The sequence below is a fragment of the Zonotrichia leucophrys genome, chromosome 6 (assembly GCF_028769735.1).
Source record: "Zonotrichia leucophrys gambelii isolate GWCS_2022_RI chromosome 6, RI_Zleu_2.0, whole genome shotgun sequence".
Taxonomy (NCBI): domain Eukaryota; kingdom Metazoa; phylum Chordata; class Aves; order Passeriformes; family Passerellidae; genus Zonotrichia; species Zonotrichia leucophrys.
In genome coordinates, this window is record NC_088176.1 from 17,517,501 (window position 1) to 17,535,752 (window position 18,252).

General features: G+C 43.5%; 1 protein-coding gene across 1 annotated transcript; it reads right to left on the reverse strand.

Annotated features, from left to right (window-relative positions):
* Positions 1-10,035: 10,035 nt before the first annotated feature.
* Positions 10,036-17,743, reverse strand: C6H10orf71 (chromosome 6 C10orf71 homolog). The gene is made up of 3 exons (XM_064717303.1): positions 17,624-17,743; positions 17,299-17,470; positions 10,036-15,605 (listed from the first exon to the last, which is right to left on the reverse strand). The coding sequence occupies exon 3, from the start codon at positions 15,427-15,429 to the stop codon at positions 10,846-10,848; it is 4,584 nt and encodes a 1,527-aa protein (XP_064573373.1). The 5' UTR covers positions 15,430-15,605; positions 17,299-17,470; positions 17,624-17,743; the 3' UTR covers positions 10,036-10,845.
* Positions 17,744-18,252: the final 509 nt, after the last annotated feature.

Below are 18,252 nucleotides of genomic sequence, written 5' to 3' on the forward strand. Positions count from 1 at the left end.
TTTCTCAGTCCCAGCACAAGCCAGAGTACTGTGACATTAATGTTGTATACAGGTGAATGCCTGGAATATGCCATCCTTCAAGACTTACTTATCCATCTTTTGCCCTAACAGTGGCCTGAACACACTCTGAGAAGCGCCTTCAGGCAAGTCTGGGAGATCTCTGATCGTGTGTTAGGAAAATGCACCCTGAGAGCAGCCATCAGAAGGCAGGCCAGACGCAGCCAGCCTGAGACACTGCTCCTTGGGACTGGCCAAGGCCAGGAGAAATCTTCATTTTTAATTAAACTGTGTTTGCTTTGTCAGCCAAACTGGTTTACCTTTCAGCTCTTCTGTTTCAGAATTCTTTTTTATTAAACTCCAGCATTCAGTATTGGCCTTAGAGACTAACACTTGCTATAGTGGCAAATTTATTAGGGCTCCCCTAGGCACAAATAGGCCAAGATTTTTATTATGTGCACACAGCTTCTTTACACCCGCACTGTACGTGAGGCAATGTGTTAAATAAGATCCAAAGCCCATTAAATGAAGGAGCCCATCTCTGCAAAGAAGACTCCCCAGGAACCTAACTCTGCCTGTTATATCCCAGCTGGCTCACCCTCGCTCCATCGTGCTGGCTGAAGCCATCAGGTTTTGGCAGATGCTTGAGAACCAAGATGCTGGTGTGATCACCAGCCTTGGCAGAGCAAGGGATACGAGCATCCCTGGGAGCTGTTACTTTTTATTAGAAATATTTCTGTAGCAGTGCACAAGAAATTGGCTGCTGGCAGGGAAGGAATATGTACAGGAGAAAAGAGCTGATCCTATTTCTCTGCTGAACCATTACTTTAGAGCTAAACCCAGCTAGGACTGAGCCAGAGGTTCTCTGGGGAGGATTTGACAATCACCATCTGACAAGGGTCAGAAAGAAAGTTTGAAAATCACTCTCAGAAAGCCAAATACTTGAATACTTCTCCAGTGGGTCTGAACCTGGGAGCAATCCAGATTGATGCTGCTGCTTATTTAGATAAATAACACTGCCAACAAGCAGCCAGACATCCTCTGTGTGTGTGTGTGAGCATGCACATTCAAGCCACAGCTTCCTCTCTCTGTTGTGGCGTTCCTCTCCACCGGGCTCAGGAGCAGCGTTTAGGTGAGTCAGCTTCATGCACCCCACAGAGCCCTTTGTCAGTGAAACCCAGGACTCACTGCACAAGGTTTCATCCCTTCCTCCACTATGAGGCTCTGGGTGGAGCTCACAACCTGGCTCCAAGCTGGAAGGAAAGGAAAGGGGAGAATTCTCGCTCAGTAGATTTTTACCAGGGGACCCTTTGCTGAAAAGCCAACCTGAGCCCTATATTACTCTGTGCAAACATTCCGAAGGGAGATATTTCTTGTTAAGAGGTCCCCTCTTCTAGTAATTGAATGAGTCTCCACAGCCTGAGAGGTGACTTGTCCCTTCACTGACAGCTCACAAGACATCTGGGACCCCTCAGTGTCACCTGCTTCTCAATGCCACACTGGGTTGTCTGCATCACATCATCACAGAGATGAGTAGCAGCACAGCTGAAGATGCAATTGGTACTGTTTGTCCCACACAAAGGGGTCACTAGGTCTTGGCTGAAATTCTCTTTTGAAGTAGTTGGTTGATTGGATTAATATTTTTTCGGTTATAATGTCATAGGTCTGCTGCTCTGTACAAATATCAAGTGTGTACAGAGCTGTTGAGGTTGAGAAGCCTCTTGTCTATAAGAAACTGAAAATCTTCAAATTCCTAGCCAGTTCAGATGACATCAAACTTTTAAGAAAATAATCTACTGAGTTAAGAGCTATGCTTTTTCACCAACTCGATGAATCACATACATATTAACATTTAGTGACACTGGTACTCTTCTGTTGTTCAATACACAGTTTGCCAGACACTGTGAAAGCAGGGGAGGAGGGAATAAATGAGAGTTTTTATTATTAGTTAGATTTTAGAATTACATTACTGAGCCAGAAAAGTAGGAGCCAGGGTACTGGAAACACGTTATTGCTGCAGCCACTGCATGGGAAGGCAATTTAACCTTGGTTCCATACTCTGTCTCTGGGACTTATATGTGCCCAACAAAAATAGTTGCTGCATGTAAAGGTGGATATATCTGGCCCACAATTTAACAAGGCCCCTAGCACCTGCCACAAGGGAAAATTGCATTGCCCAGATGCTACTTTTGTAAATGATGACATGGTTTAAGCACATTGCTTTCACTTCATCCTTTCCCCCTGCCTTCTCTCAGGAACCCTCTCTCTTCCTGAGCTCAGCTCCTCACATTTCTATCAGCAGGAGGGAACATTTTGGGCTTGCTACAGGCAGATTGGGAAATACTTGTGCTGGCAGAGTTGGCAATAAGCAGCAAGGAGCAAAAAGTCTTCTAAACAGCCCAGCATGTTCTGGAGGATGATGTCTGCTGTGTGCTCTGTTAGCTAACAGCATGTACACAGCAATGTGAGCATTAATTTGGGGGAATTAGGAATGAGTGAGGGTTTAGTCTGATACAGGCTGGATATAGGATTAGCCATAACAAAGAACACACAAATTGGGATCGTGGGGTGTTATCTGCGGTCTCTGAGCATCACAGGCTTGCTCCTGCTCAGCCTGATTGTATGTGACCATGGCTGACAATGCTGCTGCAGCAAATGCCCAGAGTACAGATGCAGCCACACATATAAAACCTTTGTTTTACCCCCAGCTCAGCTCTATTTACAGCATGAGGGGTACTTACCTGCTGTAGGAGCCTTTCAAGTTCATTGCCCTTACTTTAGTGCCCATCTCACAACCACTGGAAGCTTTCCAAGGACCAGGCTGTTGTTTGGGATTTTCAGATGAGAAGCATAAAAATTGACAAGTGTAAACCACGTGGCTGATGTCCTGCTGAGCCTGATCAGATAAGCTCCCAGCATACCCCAGGGATGCAGATATTGCACACCATTAAACATGCCTGGGATGCCCAGAAGGATATAAATCTCCAAGCAGGTTTCTGTACCCTGGAAAGCGCGGTTAGCCCGCAGCGAGAGCAGCCCCCTGCAGTGTTAATAGAAGGCTGCCAGCCTGGAGCTGCTCTCACGGCAGCTGCATCCAGAGCTAAGGACAGTCCGGCACCAGAGGGAGCTCCGCTGTGCCTCATCGCCACAGCATCAGAGACTGCTCCCTTCACACAGCCATTTTCGTGACGGTAACAGCTCTTCTTCCTTCCAAAATGCACAAAAAAAACCCCTCTAAACCACCATTACCAACCAAAATCCCCAAACACTGGGGAAAAAAGGTCAAATGGATATTCAGCTCCACAAACTCAGAAATAAACCAAAAACCATTTTGTGATATTTGAAGCCCTTTTCTTTACCTTCAAATTCATAATACATGATTTTAAATTAATGGCTTCTTGAAAAAGTACTTTCAGTCCAAAAGAAAAAATCCAGGACTGTTTACTTGGACATCCATGTAAATAAAAAAAGGACTTCTCAATAATTTTTGAGCAAATTTCCCATCCAAGAAGACAGCAGATGGAAAAAAATGAACAGTCCAAATATGTCGGCTTTTTCCCAGCAATTTCAGTGCTGTCAAAGCAGCGTCCTTGTCAGCAAAGAAGGTGTTTTATTGGGAAATTCCTGCTAAGGTGCAGTCATGTGACTTGGCTGTGTCAGTAGGTTTTTGGTCCAGCACTCCAGGTGGTATTTGATCCTGCTTGGTTTATGTTAGGGCTCATCTGGTTGCTAAGGAAAGGAGTTTATGGCAGCAGGATCAGAGCTAGGGCCAGTTCTGGGGCTGATCCTGTTGCCAGGAGGAGTGTTTGTGTCTGGGGCTGATAATGCAGGGGGTTCAGGAAGGGGACACAGTAAGGAAAGGGCATCTCCATCCAGCTTTCCACCTGGCCCCAGACTCACCAACTGCACCACCTTTAGCAAGAGGGGACAATCTGTGGGTGACCATCCTGTCTCCAGCAGAGAGATGAAGGTGTGGGGGCATCCCAGGTACAATCCTAGTCCTGGCACGAATGTGGAAAGAAGCAACCGTTCATCTCCCTGGGGTAGTGGAACATGGGAATCCCAGGGGAAAACGGAGCTTCCTGTGGAGCTGCAAGTAACAGGACATGTGCACAGACAAGTGGGAGCTGGAAAGGACATTGAGGGCACTGTTTAGACCATGTCCAGACGCTCCAGCAGTACACGAAGGCTGTATATATAAGTTTATATAGACATGTAAACATTCCTAGATGCATCTCTACACAGGTGTGGGTGCACTATTGACAGTAACACTGCCTTAGTGTAAAGTGATAGGAAATTCTGTTTTCATTCTTTATCTAACTTTTCCTTTTAGAAGTTTCAAATAGCACAGACAATCTTGGCATGGAATAATTCTGGAATGTTTTCACTCACATTCCTTGGGAAGGGATGCAGTCTCAAGGCACCTGTTCCAAGCCATCAGTGTTCACCAGCAGAAACTGATTCTGCCAACAGACTTTCAGGAATCTCAGGGCAAGCAGAGACTTTCTTTTGGACAAGATCCAGCTCTCATCCCCTGCAGCTTATCAGTGTTAGGAATAGAAAGATCAATGTTTATCTCAGACTCTGTCATCTCTGCCCTGTCAATGTAAGAATGGTCCTGAAGAAAGGCACCTAGCTCACCTGAAATGCTTCATGTTGGGGACGTCACAGACAATGCTGGCACAGCAATAATTCCATTTTCATGTGCTCTGAATGCTGCCATTCCCCACGCCAGCTTTAAGCAGGAGAGTGAACACACTGGGGAGCTCCATGGCAAGGGAATCCAAGGCAGAATCAGCCTGTCAGGCACCTTGCTTTTGACAAGCCCTGGCTTTGCAAAGTGCAGCTCCAGCTTTGAACATTTTCTACTTTTTGCCAGAGTCCCACTTCTTTCCATTGTTAGAAGGATTTCAAAGATTGTCCCTGCTTCTCACAGAGTCTTCCCTCTCTCCTTCTTTCAAAGTACCCCAGGCCTCAATTTATTCAATATGGACTTGGGCACAGCAAAGTGCTTATCTTTTACCACTGCAAGCTGCTTCCCCCAAGGCTTGAGTTAAATCTGCTTTAATAAAAAACACAGAGCTTTAGTCAATTGGGACAGAAATGATTTCTCTTCTGCACTATTGTAATGCTGCTTTCTATGTTCAATAGCATATTAGAAGCAAGTCTCTAATTGGCCATATAGTACCAAAGATCTGACTATCTAATGTGAGAAATCAACATCATGAAAACTTTGAGAATATCAAAAAGAAGCAAGGGAAGACCACAGGTCATTTTCAGCCATTCCCTATCCATTTAAACCCCATAATTACAATATTATATTTAGTATCAGGGGATGGTGTTAAATGTGAGATCATCATAAGACCAGAATAATCATCCTAAACACAAAATAAATTAATCACTGACCTCTGCTGTTAAAATGAGAATTTCACAGAAAAACCCCAAACACATTGAAGTCCAATTTACTCAAATGTTCCATGTTCTTTATCTCCTATAAGGCTCTGAAGTGGAGTTTCTTTAATAAAAATGACTGATGTACACCAGTTGCTCCAAATTACACATTTATATGTATTCACTAGAGCCCATGTAACCCACCATGTGCAATATCACCAGCTTCTGATGCAGTTTTTCACTGAGAGAAGGGATAAAACTTAGAGTTTTTATTTACACAGAAATGAAACAGAGCATATCCCCCAAATACAGATGTGCAAACCTGTCAATCTATTTCTGGTAAAAACATAACCAGCCAACTATTCTCTTTATGGTCTGTTTTATTCATATTACAGTAGCACTTTCACTGTCAGCAAGGACTCCTTGGCTACTCAGGGATCAGAGTTGAACAAACCTAAATAAAATTGCCAGTCTGGACAAGGACTGAGCCAAAATCACTCTGAGAAGAGTCTCCACTGTGTTTCATAACACAACATACAATGGAGAAAATATGGAGAAATGTGAAAAAAGACAAGTTACACTCCTGGTAACTTCCCCCAGGTGGATGGGACACAGGGAGTACAAAGGCCCTGATGTCCTCTGGGTGGTGGCAAGAAGGTGATCATCTCCCAGTGCTTTGGGATTGGGTGCTGGCACATATCTCCATGGTCCTCTGGCCAGACAGACCACTGCCCTTGCATAACAGGGAGGGTGGGAACAATCACGGGAGTCGTGGGCCAAAGGTGCTTCTGCCCAGTGTCCTGCTCCCTCTCTTTAAGAAGGGGGAGGAAGAGGGATGAAGCCCTGCATCCAGTCATTTCCTAGACCTTTTAATTGTATACCACACACACAAGCACACAAAAACACACACACACCCACACTCACACACTCTCACACTTGTGTGTTCTCAACTTTCTCTGCCAGCATAACTGGAGATAGAATTACAATGACACATAATTACAACGAAACAGCTGGCTAGAAGTCATTCCAGTATTATAAAACAAGTTCCATTTATTTTATTAATTAATAAATAATTACTTATTTGCAAGTACAGTTGCATTGATGGAACATTTATCTTCTTGGACAGATGACTTAGGAAGGCACTGAACTCCCAAGGAGGAGCTGACAAAATCCATGCATGTGGGCCATTTCAATTAAACTGAACTCTCTAAAACAAATCCAGCATTTTCCACGAGGAAATTCAAGCCCCTGGGGCAGAGCCATGGCTGTGGGATGGCAGTCCAAGTCTGCCATGTGACAGCTGGACTGTTGGCATTGCAGTCACGCCACAAGGAGAAGGAGATTCAGAGGAAGGCAGCTCTGGCCCTAGAATGAAGGACTAGCTAAGTCAGGTTTGGCCTCAGTCACTCCTGCCTAGGAAGAATCACCACTGCAAAGGAGCCTCAGGGCACCAAGAAATGCAACATGCACAAAGGCCATGTGCAGGGGTAGGAAACAATGAAAGCAATGTTCCCTTCAGCCTGCTGTGCTTCCCTGCATACCAAGAGATGCTGTGTTCTTTAGTCCTAACCACAAGGCAGAACTTGGCTTGGTTTGCCTCAACACCTTTTTCACCTACACCTTAATGTCACTGTCACAAGACACTGCTTTCCTACAACTGCTTTCAGGACTATTGCACGTTTCCCATAGCACCCCTCCCCCCCCCAAAAAAGGGTCAATTTACAGCTCTCACTCAGCCTGGTACTGACCTCTTCAGCCCTGTCTCCCACAGCAGCAAGGGAAACATCCCCCCAACAAACACAAACGCGATAGGGCGAGGAACGAAAAGTATTTGTTATTTGAAAAGTGTCATTTGTCTTCCTTCAACACACAAACATTTTGTGCTCACCATCACAGGCATTACTGCTTTCTTATACTGATATGCAAATGGCAGTTTTACAAGTATATTACATATATAGGGTTGTTTGTGTGGATGCATGCTTGTTCACACACACTTTGATTTTGTGGATGTATGTTTGTTCACACACACTCCCACAGCCTAGCAAGAAGTTGGCCAGCAGCATGGGCTAGGCCAGAGGCAGCTTTGCTGATGGGTTCCTGCTCAATAGCAGGCTGGGACCTGGAGCAATACTTTTCCAATATCATTCTTGCCCTGTGTCAAAGTGCAGAAAGCTTCGAATAGAAGACAAAAACCCACTTTCTTATCTACTCTCAAAACTCTCCCATTTGTTTAATTTCACAGAATCATTAAGGTTGGAAAAGACCTCTAAAATCCTTGTGAGCAACAGTTAACTTAGCACTAAGTGTTCACCACACCTTTTGAACACTTCCAAGGATGGTGATTCCACTGCTTCCCTGGGTAGCTTATTCCAGTGACTGAGCACCCTTACAGTGAAGAAATGTTTCCTAGTGTCCCATATAAACCTCCATGCAAATTACCTCTCAGGTAATTTTCTCAGGTGCTGTCACTTGTTACTTTGGAGAAGACCCTCACCTTGCTGCAACAATTTACTTACAAATTCTCCAGGACAAAATCCCCTCTGGGAGCTGTTCAGAGACACTGTCCACTGTGAATGCAGCTCCCTGAAGCTGGCAGAAAGGGCTGATGGAAATGAAGAAGTCCTACTTGAAATGTATTTGGAATCCAAGTTGGGACTGTCTCCTCTTTAAATGCCCATGTTTCAGTTCACCTTTACAGCAGAGGGAAAAATACACCCTGCTTTCCTCACATACCTGGCAGCAGTATAATGGAGCATCCCATTCTCCACAATAACAGTTTTAGGAGACCTTTGACAAAAGGGTTCAGAAGTGTGCATGTCTATGAAATAAATGACAATTAAAGAAGTAAAAGGGACGGGACCTTTTTAAGTACATATATAAATTTTTGTCATCAAATTACCATTCATTTTTTAATCTGTGCACAGATACTTCATATTCGTAGTCTTCCCTTGGAAATGAAGCTTTTATCCTGTCCTCTGAGAGCCTACTTCTTGACTTGTGGCCCTTAAGGGCATTAAAATTTGTAATACCACACACACACACACACACACAAAAGCTTGTGCATTCTGATAGGCTTTAAGATTTCATAAGTTTTGTCTAAATGCACCATGGAAAACACTAATGGATATATTTGTCTATATTTTAACATGCGGATGAGATGCTGCTCTATACTGGATAGACATTATGCTGTATAGAGTCACAGCAACAGAGAAGTGCAACATGAATAGCACCATCAGTTTACAAAATATTGGTGACTAAGAAAAATATTTATAGTAAGAGCCACTTGCCTCAGTTTAACAACTTGAAAATGAACTCTTGTTCTGGAAACACTCTTGATTTTCATGTTTTTTTAAAAAAACTGTCTTTCAAAATGAGCCTTTTTTGGGGGAGACTGCATTTGCTGAGTTCCAAGTCAAACTTAATTAAAATTTTAATGTTTTCAGAACAGGATCACAGGATAATTCAGGCTGCAAAAGATCTCAGGAGATCTCTGGGTGAACCTCCTGGTCAAGGAGGGTCAGCTCTGAGGACACCCCATGTTGTTCAGAGCTTTATTCCATCAGGTGTTGAAAACTTTCCTGGGTGGAAAACTGAACAATAAATGTTTATTCAAATATGGGCATTTGGCTGAATATGCTTAAAACTCAAATATACCAGTACAAGCTTCTTCATTTCCAACCCATACCTCTGCTGCAATCATACCTACCAAATCACAAAATGTGTAACAGGTGAAATCAACCATTGAAAATCATTAAAGTCATTAATCCAAACCCCACTGTAATCAGTGAATGCCCGATGCTCTTAGTGTTTGTCTAAGAGAAATGTCTCAGTAAGTGGCACTGAGGAAAGGAACTGTCAGGTGGGACAGGACAGGTTGTGAGCACATGGCTCTTTTCAGGGATGGAGGAAGGCTGAGAGCAGAATTCAGCTTAAGGAAGGAGACAAACCACAAAGTGGGTCTGTGTCCCAGGAGAGGCTTCTGTACTTGGAAATTTTCTGAAGGAAAACTCTGTCACAAATATTAACACTGGGCGAGTGGAGCAGTGCCTGTGTCCTGTCTCCACACTGTATTCATTAACAAAAGGCCTGATTCATCCCTTTCCTTTCAGGAAGGCAAGAGCTGCTTCACTGAAAAAAAATCCTGTAAAAATTGCCTAAGATGTGAATCAGGCTGAAAGTCACTGGTATAATTCTTCTTTAGAGCTTCTGCATTTCAGCTATGACTGGGGAAAACAGTATGAAAATGAGACAGAAAAAACTAAGCCAATACTCCAAATACAGATATTTACAAGCAGGCACAATACATTCAATTTTTCCATCTTTTCACCTAGGTTTCCTCATTAACTATGATGATAAAAAAGAGCTTATGCAAGGAAGAATGATATTTTCATACAGATTTTCAAAGAAAAGTGATAATTCAAAGAAGCACTTTTCTAGAAATTAATACTTTGGACATCCTGAATATGTTGTTTGTCTGTTTGTTTGTATTAAATCACAGAATTCACATGATCAAACTTAGGTACATTTTGCAGGTTTTAAAAGTTAGTTCCATGTTTCAGTGGGAGCCTGAAAACTAAACAAAACACATTTCAATTACAATAGCTAAGAACCTCTTGTCCTAACAAACAGTTAAATACTGTTGCGGGATTTCATTCAACCTTGCTCCTCACCAAAATATTTCAGGCCAAGTATCAAGATAACCTGAAGTTTTAAGTTGCATTATAAATAAATCCTGACTCTGGGGAAACCTATTTGGGCATTATCAAGAAATATAAAGAATTCAGCAGCATATTAGTGGGCACTGCAAAAGTACATGGGAAATCTAGAGCAGCTGTAACTGTATTCTGGTTGTTTAAAAGGGTTTTTTTTGACATGGCTGTTGTATTGTGCATCCAATATACAATCTTCTTGTCAATGACATCAGGGCAATCAAAGTGTGCAAAAAATGGATCTTGCATATATGGCATATCTGTAGCCAGAGACTTTCTACCTGTCAATATAGTTCAAAGGCAGTGAGTGAGGAAAGTTCAGTAGATGCAGCATCAGTTCCAGGTCTCATGGGATGCATAGGATGGTCTCACAGATTTTATTTAGTGTCATGTATCATGCAACACATCTGGGCAATAGGACACTTGCTTTGGCTATCCCAGCCTTCTTAATGACAAAGCAGCAGCAGCAGCAAGCAGTGGCTTTACATTGTCAAATGTTTTTGTCTAGCTGGCATTGCCCCTTCATCTCACTGATAGTTTGGTGCTTACTCAATTTCTCTTTCCTTCAGAGTGGTCATTACTTTGCATCTTTCAACATGAACAGCTTCCTTTTCCTTTCCCACCCAAACCACAATGAGATTCAGACAAAGTGTTGCAAAAATATCAAATCTGCATGTGCTTTTGTGTGCATGTGTCTGTCCAGACAGTTCTTAAAAACACTAGCTGGCATGTTTTGTTACTTCAGTTTTCAAGATACTCCTTCAGCAGCAAAATCATCTAAATTGGTGAGGGTGACAATGCTAGTACTTTGGGTTGGGCTCACATCCTTGCCTAAGTGAACTTGAGTTTCTCCAGCATCTTGATGGTAGGAGTAGGAGGCTGGTTCAGTGTCCACAGACTCAGAGTATCTGTAGCCATCTTCAGGTAGTTCAGCTGGTTCTGGTGCAGCAGGCACTGACCAGGCAGGCTCAGAGAGCTGAGAAGGTGATTTCAGCACAGCTACTGATGAGGCTGGTAAAGGCAGCACTCTAGGGTAGGAGGCATAGGGAGAATTCTTCATTTCTGAAGAGGTGGACTGGTATAAGTTCTGTTCCAAGGAAGGGACTGAGACCTGAACATATTTGCCTGTTTCTGGGTCATAAAATGTCTTTACATTAACTTCAGCTGGTAAATCAACTACATAGTATTGACCAGAGTCAGGGTCCTGGAGGAGTTTCCGCTGGGTTGAAGAGGATGAAGAGTTTGCTGCTGGTGCAAGCCTAGATTTCCCAGGAGTGGTTTCTGTGGGAGTAAAAGTTGAGTGAAGGGGAGGATGAAGGGGAGAATATACTAAGGGTGAAGCAGATGCTATTGTCTCTCCAGAATGAGTAGACCTTCTCCCTACAGAATATGCATGCTCAGTCTGGTGGTTTTTCTGCTGCTCTTGCACCTTTTTCCTCTTGTTTGCCAGCTTTTTAGCCCGACGCAGAGCCTTTTCTGTTTTTGGTGGCACAGTGGGTGGCTTGCCTGATGGTCTCCCACCAAGTCCCCTGGGCTCCTGTCTCCCATCTTCCCCTGTGACATCCAAAAGTAGATTCCTCTGTGCTGAATTGATTATCTCTTCTGCAGGCATATAAGCTTGCCTCTCTAGTGCCATGTTCAACAACGCAGGATTTGTAACATCCCCTGTCTCTCTAAGGCCAGAAACAGTGGGTTTATCTGACAATAAAGTGGCAGAGTACATTGTGTTTCCTGACCTGGGGCTTCTGACAGCAGGGCATGAAAGATTATCTAACAAAGGTGCGTCTTCTGGATGCAGGATATCCTCTAAAGTGTCATTGGATACAGAAGAACATGTGTGGTCCTCTAATATGGAGCCAGTCACAGGGGAAATTGTCTGCCTAGTGATTATTTTTTTTGCGCAAGAGCCCCCTTTACGGTTAGATAAATGATGATTCTTAAAGTAATTTTTCTTTCTTTCTGCAGCGTAGCTGTTGTTTTGAGCTTGGTCATTTTCCAGGCCTGTCATTGGCTGTTCTAAGCTGTGTCTTGCCTTTGTAGGCTTCTTTTCACCTCTACAGACACTTTCCTCATCCATTTTCCCAAATTTATTTAACAACACATAAATCTTTTCATCTTCTTCCGTCAGTTTTCCAAATGAAAAGCTCTCTGTATTTTCCAGAAGAGTGGGATCCACTGTTACTGAAGTAGATCCAGACTCACTGGCTTCTTTTTCTCTGTCAGTTGCTCCATCTGTCACATTCTGCTGCCCTCTGTGTCTCGATGCCCACCAGCCCCCCTCCTGGGCGTGCAACATGTTTCGGTGCCGCTTGCTGTACACTGCTGGGGACATAAACTTACGTTCCATTTCCCTATAGCTGCTGCTCACTGAGTCATCCAGGGAGAATGACCGGAGTAGGGGCAGCTTGACAGCCCTTATCACCTGAGGGGACCTGAATGTGTTATCTTTAATCAGAAAGAGACTGGGTTTTGTTGAGCTTGAAGATGATGGTGTTTGTTGTTCCTCAGACCTGGGGATGGACGTCTCTCTAATACTGTCAGATGCAGAATTTGTGCTGTCAGCCTCTTCCCTTTTCTCTCTCCCTATCTTCTCTTTCATCAGGCTCCTCTGTTCATTCCCAGTAACACTTCCCTCCCTCTTCTCTGCTGCACCAGTACCAGGGCTGATACAAGCATAATATTGCAGTTCATCTTCCCCAACCTCTTTCCCTCTCTCCTTGTGTCTTTTCTTACTTCCTGAACCCTTTTCACTGTCAGTCCTCTGGCTCTCTTGGAGGCACGTCTGCTCCATCAGGGGTGCTGGCAGAAATGGCTCTTCCTGAAGTGGCTGCTCCACTGTGGAGACGAAGGATTGTTCCGAGGAACTAGTGCTTCTTTTGCCTCGTGCTTCATGGCCAGGTACCACAATGTTGGTTTGGGCGCCACTGTAAGGCTCATCTTCTTCTGGTGAGAGTTGCTTTAGGAGTGTTTTGAAGGCAAAATTTTCATTCTGAATAGCAGCTTGTCTTTCATTTTCCTCACCCTGAACATTGTGATTTTGCATGGGCTGCCCAGCTTTTGTATCTACATTGTCTCTGCTGAATGGCCTCTGTGCTGTGTAGTGCTGATGTTTTCCTAAGACAGGTTCATTTGATCCATGTCTGAACAAGGGGAAATTTTCATCATCCTCTGTGTTTTTAACCAGATCTTGGTGTTTTGAATTGTCTTGCTTCATGCTGTCTCCAGATTGGTAAAATGGAAGTTCTTCTGTTGTCTGGGGTGAACTCAAAGTCAGATGATTGCCTCTGAAGTGTCCAGTTAAATCGGTTTTATTGTCATTTTCATGAACATTGCTAGACAATACATAAGCTATATCACTCAATTCATCTTTCTCTGTAATATTTTTCTCACTTTCGTCATGCGAAGTTGAGAATGAGGCATCCATTTTGGTACTCTCCTGCATATTTTCCCTGGTTTTATTTTTCTCCTCCAAGGCCCTTAACAGGGGAGAAGGGGTATAAATGCTTTTAACACGTTTGCGCACATCCTTTAAGTTAAATAACAGACTCGATGCCGTCAACCTGCAATTATCCCAGGATCTGTAATCATCCACGGTGCTCTCCTCAGGGTCTCTTGAGGCCATGCTGTCCATGGGAGGAGGTGTCAGTGGGATCAGCTCCCTTTCAGCGGTGTCCATGTCCTGTTTTGGGGGTATGACAGGTGTTAGGAGCTCGCTGATGTTGAAAGAGGGGCTGATGGATCCAGGGGAGTTTGCCTGTTTGGCCAGAGGAGACACACGCAGACCAGGGTCAGCACCAGTCGCCTTTTCAGAAAATGAGGTCCTGTGGCTGTCTGTGACCTTCTCCTTCGCAGCCTGTCTCCTCCCTGCTGCCCTTTCTGCAGCCCTCTGTCTCCTCCAGGGTGGGTAGGCACTGCCCAGCTGGGGGCTCTGGGGCTCCTCCTCAGCTGAGGTGCCCTGGGGTTCTGGGGGAGGAGGGCTGGGTGTCTCAAACCTGAGAGAGGGTGAAACCATGCTGTGGGACACAGACTGGGGTGACACAGAGCCTTGGGACAGGGCAGTGGGGGACAGTCGAGCTGGCACTGGGGGTGGTGGCACAGGAGGGGCTTCTGGGCTAGGGGGTGCTGGGGGGTGGCACGGGGGTGGGAGAGGAGGAGCTGGTGGGGCAGGGGGTGGCCGAGGGGGACCCTGGGGTACATGGTTCCTCGGGGGAGGGGTGGGAGGGAAAACAACAGGGAATTTTGTTTCTAAAGGGTGGGGACCCTGAGGGACGACTCGGAGAGAGAAAGAAGCTTCTTGTAGAGTTGGCTTCATCTGAAAATCTTTCTCTTTCTTCTTAGCAACAGTGGTCGTGGCAGGTGACAATTTATGATCACCTGTGTGGGATCCTTTAACAAATGGTGATTCTTCTGGGTATGCATGGCCTTCCTTTTCCATTTTTATGTCAACAAATTCCTCTTTTTCTGTCATTTTTTTATGATGAACATTCCATGATTCAAAAGCACTATTCTCACTGTGAAGAAAACTCCCTTTTTTTGCTGGCTCACTAACTTTCAAGTTTTTGTTTTTTAAAGCCTTCTTAGAAGAATGGGAAAAATTTGACTTGGCTACTTTTGACATCTCAATCAGCACAGGATAATAACCATCAGAGTCCCCATAACTCAGGTCTGTTTTATTAGGTCTTCTCTGTGGCTCATGTTTGCCACTGAAGCAGTGGCTACCTTGACTAGCCTCAGAAAATTCAGAAAGTTCCTTGTGGATGCTTAAAATGTCTGCATCATCCCAGGAAGCAGTATCAATGCCCTGATTTATTTTGTATTTTTGAAAGCTATTCTTAATGGGCTGCTTATTTGTTATCACAGAACTTCCTGACCCTTGGTCTGCAGTCTTGTCAAACGTCTTAATCAATGAGGACACTTTTGAAACATGCTTATTGTTCCTTGAACCAGGGACTGGCAAGCTCAATTTCCTTTCCATGGCAAAGGCGTTGTTTTTAGCAATCCTCTTCTCTTCTGAAGCACACTTAGGTAACTGCTGGAATGTAGAAGCCCATATTGTATGTTCATTGTTTCTTGCTGTTAGCTTGTCACAGACATTGCTTTTCTTGATGTCATGGTTTAACGTCCCTGAGTGAAATTTAGCAGACAACTGGAGGGCAAAGTCAGGTGAAATGGAAAGTTCTGGCTCATTGTAAGGGTCTTCAAGTTCTGCTACACACAAACTCTTGAAAGCCCGAGCTGTGAGGCTGCTTACTTCTCTGTCTGCATCATCCAGGAGACTCCCAATACTTGAGGAGTCACTGTGTCCTTCTGTATGTTTCTTATTTCCCTGCATTGTTCATGAGAGTCATGGGTGAAGTGTCCAAAGGATTAATTTCAGATGTTGAATAGGCAGGTGACTTTGTGAGGCAGATCCAGCTGTTTGCAATTCACAAGCACAAAGCCATTCTTCCAGGTGGTGCTGCTGCACATTGACTCATCTTACAGAATAGCTGAAGAAAACTTTCTTCTCTGCAAAGCCAAAAATTACAAATTACCATTTTTCTATATTAACACTATTAGACAGAGAGTATTTTCCAGATATATCAGTCACCGACTAATTTTGGGATGCCAGCAACACAATGAACAACATTAAAAATCACTGTTATTTTGATCAATTCAAGTTGTTCATGCTAAATAGTTTAATTTCTGGAAAGAACCATTAAAAAAAGTATTTTCATCTTATATTTTTTTTTGAGCTCTTAAACAAGATCATAAGAAACAAATTTCAAGTACTTCCCTTTTCATACCTCCAACCATAAACACTTCCAAGTGCTGGGCATCCATTTAGAAAAGAAGGTTAGCCATTTTTGGCCAGGAAGAATTAACAACAAAAGTTGCTTAAAGAAAGTTGTCACTGAGTACATCATTACACACAAAGTCCAAAATGAAAGAAAAGTTGATAAAACTTAAAATTGTCACAGCTTCCATGAACACAACCCTTGTCTGAGAAAGCAGAGCGGCACTACAGGTAAAAAGGATTGCTGTGCATGTTCCAGACAAAGAGTGCTGGGGTACAATTTAGGCACCCACAGTAGGATACAGTTGAGTTGTGTTGGTTTGTTGGATTGCAGAGGCTGCTAACATCAGCTTAGCCAGCAGAAGGCAGGAGTGCCCCGGGGACTGTGGCACACCCACTACAGTAGCGCAGGGAACAACTGATTTCAGTTCCAGCACTGCTGAGAGCTAAAGGCAACCCATTCAACACAATTATAAGATACCAGAGACTGATTATGACACACAGTCAAGGCCCACAGTACTGAGGTTTTTGTGTATCTCCCGTCTGAACACAGGATGGGGGAATCTTTTAATTGAACAAGTAAAAACAACACAGACCCTTTTGCTGTACTTGAAATCTCTACACTAAAACTTCTCACAGTTTCTCTGTGAATTCTTTAGATGTTTATTCTCACATCTGAGGACTTGAACAGAGTTTTGACTAACTGCAGGGAGACTCAGTTTAAAAGCATACTCCAGAACTGGCTAAAACTTTAACGAAAATCTGGTCTGTATCTCCATTTCCTCTTTACAATGGCAGTATGAACTTGTGATGAGCTGAAACACCACAGTTCACATCTACAGTAGAAGACATCTACATCTCAAGCTTGAATCCACTGATTCAGCTTGTAGAACTGAGCAATGAAATTCAGATCTAGATTCCAGCCTCTCCAGGTGTCCAAATCCCTGATTCCACCTTGGTCCATCTCAGCGATGCTCTTGGAAGGACCTGTTTTTCTCTATGATGAACCAGTGCTGGTCAAAGTATGAAAGGTAAGAGGAACTGAGTTTAATCAGCTAAATTACTCTGGCTCATTTGTTTCTTCAAATGAAAACACTCCTCACCTTCCTTTTCTAAATAAAAGAATCTCAGCCAACCTATTTTTAGACTCTAGGTATCATAGTGAATTTAGATCCTATCCTTCCAGCCATGCAATTCCAATGACATGCATAACTACAATAGATTTACACCACAAATAAAATGAGCCTAACAGAGCTTCTCTATCTTGCTTTGTACAAAGATTTTTCAAACATGAGTTTCACTCCCCTCACAGACATACATCTTTGTGTATAATGCAGCAAGAAAAAAGAGAAGACAAAGGAAAGGTCATTCTGTTCCTGGTTTTGATTCTTAACTGTTATATAAATGAGAAATACAAGTACATACCTGCCTTATAATTTTGCTTCTTGTTTTTAGAACTCACTCTCATACTTGTATTTGGCTTCTTTTCTGACCATCTTTAGTGAGGAGGTAGAAATAGTCCAGTGATGTAGATTCCACAGAAGTAGTGTCCCAGGATGTCTCTGGCCTTCAGCATTTTTTTGATCCTAAGTGAACTCTGCAATTTGAAAACAGAGGTATTTGTTTGCATGATCTGAGGATTGTTTTGTTCATTTGTTCACTCCCATTTTACAACCATTTTAGGGTTGATTTAAAGGATTTCTTACAAAAAGAGACAGCTGTCCATCCCAGAGTGACAATAACCAAATACCTGTTGGGTTTTGTGGAGCACAGTCAGGTTCCTAGCAAACAACTGTCACAATCTCCAGCACACTCTGGTAGCCCCAGCAGGGACAGGCAGCTGAGTGAGCAACGATTTCCTGGCATTCTGCCCTTTGCAAAGGCTGGGTGATGACTCCAGGCTAAAAAGAGGAATTCTTCCCTGCTGTGCCACCCTTTCAGAGGGACTGAGAGGAAAATACATGCCTCCACTCCACCTGTATATGGATTTCTACTGTCAAAAAATAAAGATGTCAATCAGGTCAACTTGGAACTAAAGCAGCTGAGGTTTGAAAGTCTTTGATTTTCACTGTCCCTGTGGTAAAGGAGATGAAAGCTGGACAGCTGGCATGGTAAAGAGCAGTAAACAAAATATCTTTTTGCTTCCATGCATGAACCAGAGGCTGGAGATGCTAAAGGAAAGCTCAGCCATGGTGAACATTAATTGCTGCCATTCTTCTATGGAAACTCCAAAGGTTCAGGCCAGTTTGCCTAATCTTTGCAAGAAAATATCAATTTCCTACAAGGAGAACTGTCTGGCCCTGAGGTAATGCAGATAGCACAGTCTTCTCAAAGGAAACTTCTGAGTCAGCTCATGATATTCAAAATCTATGGGCAAAA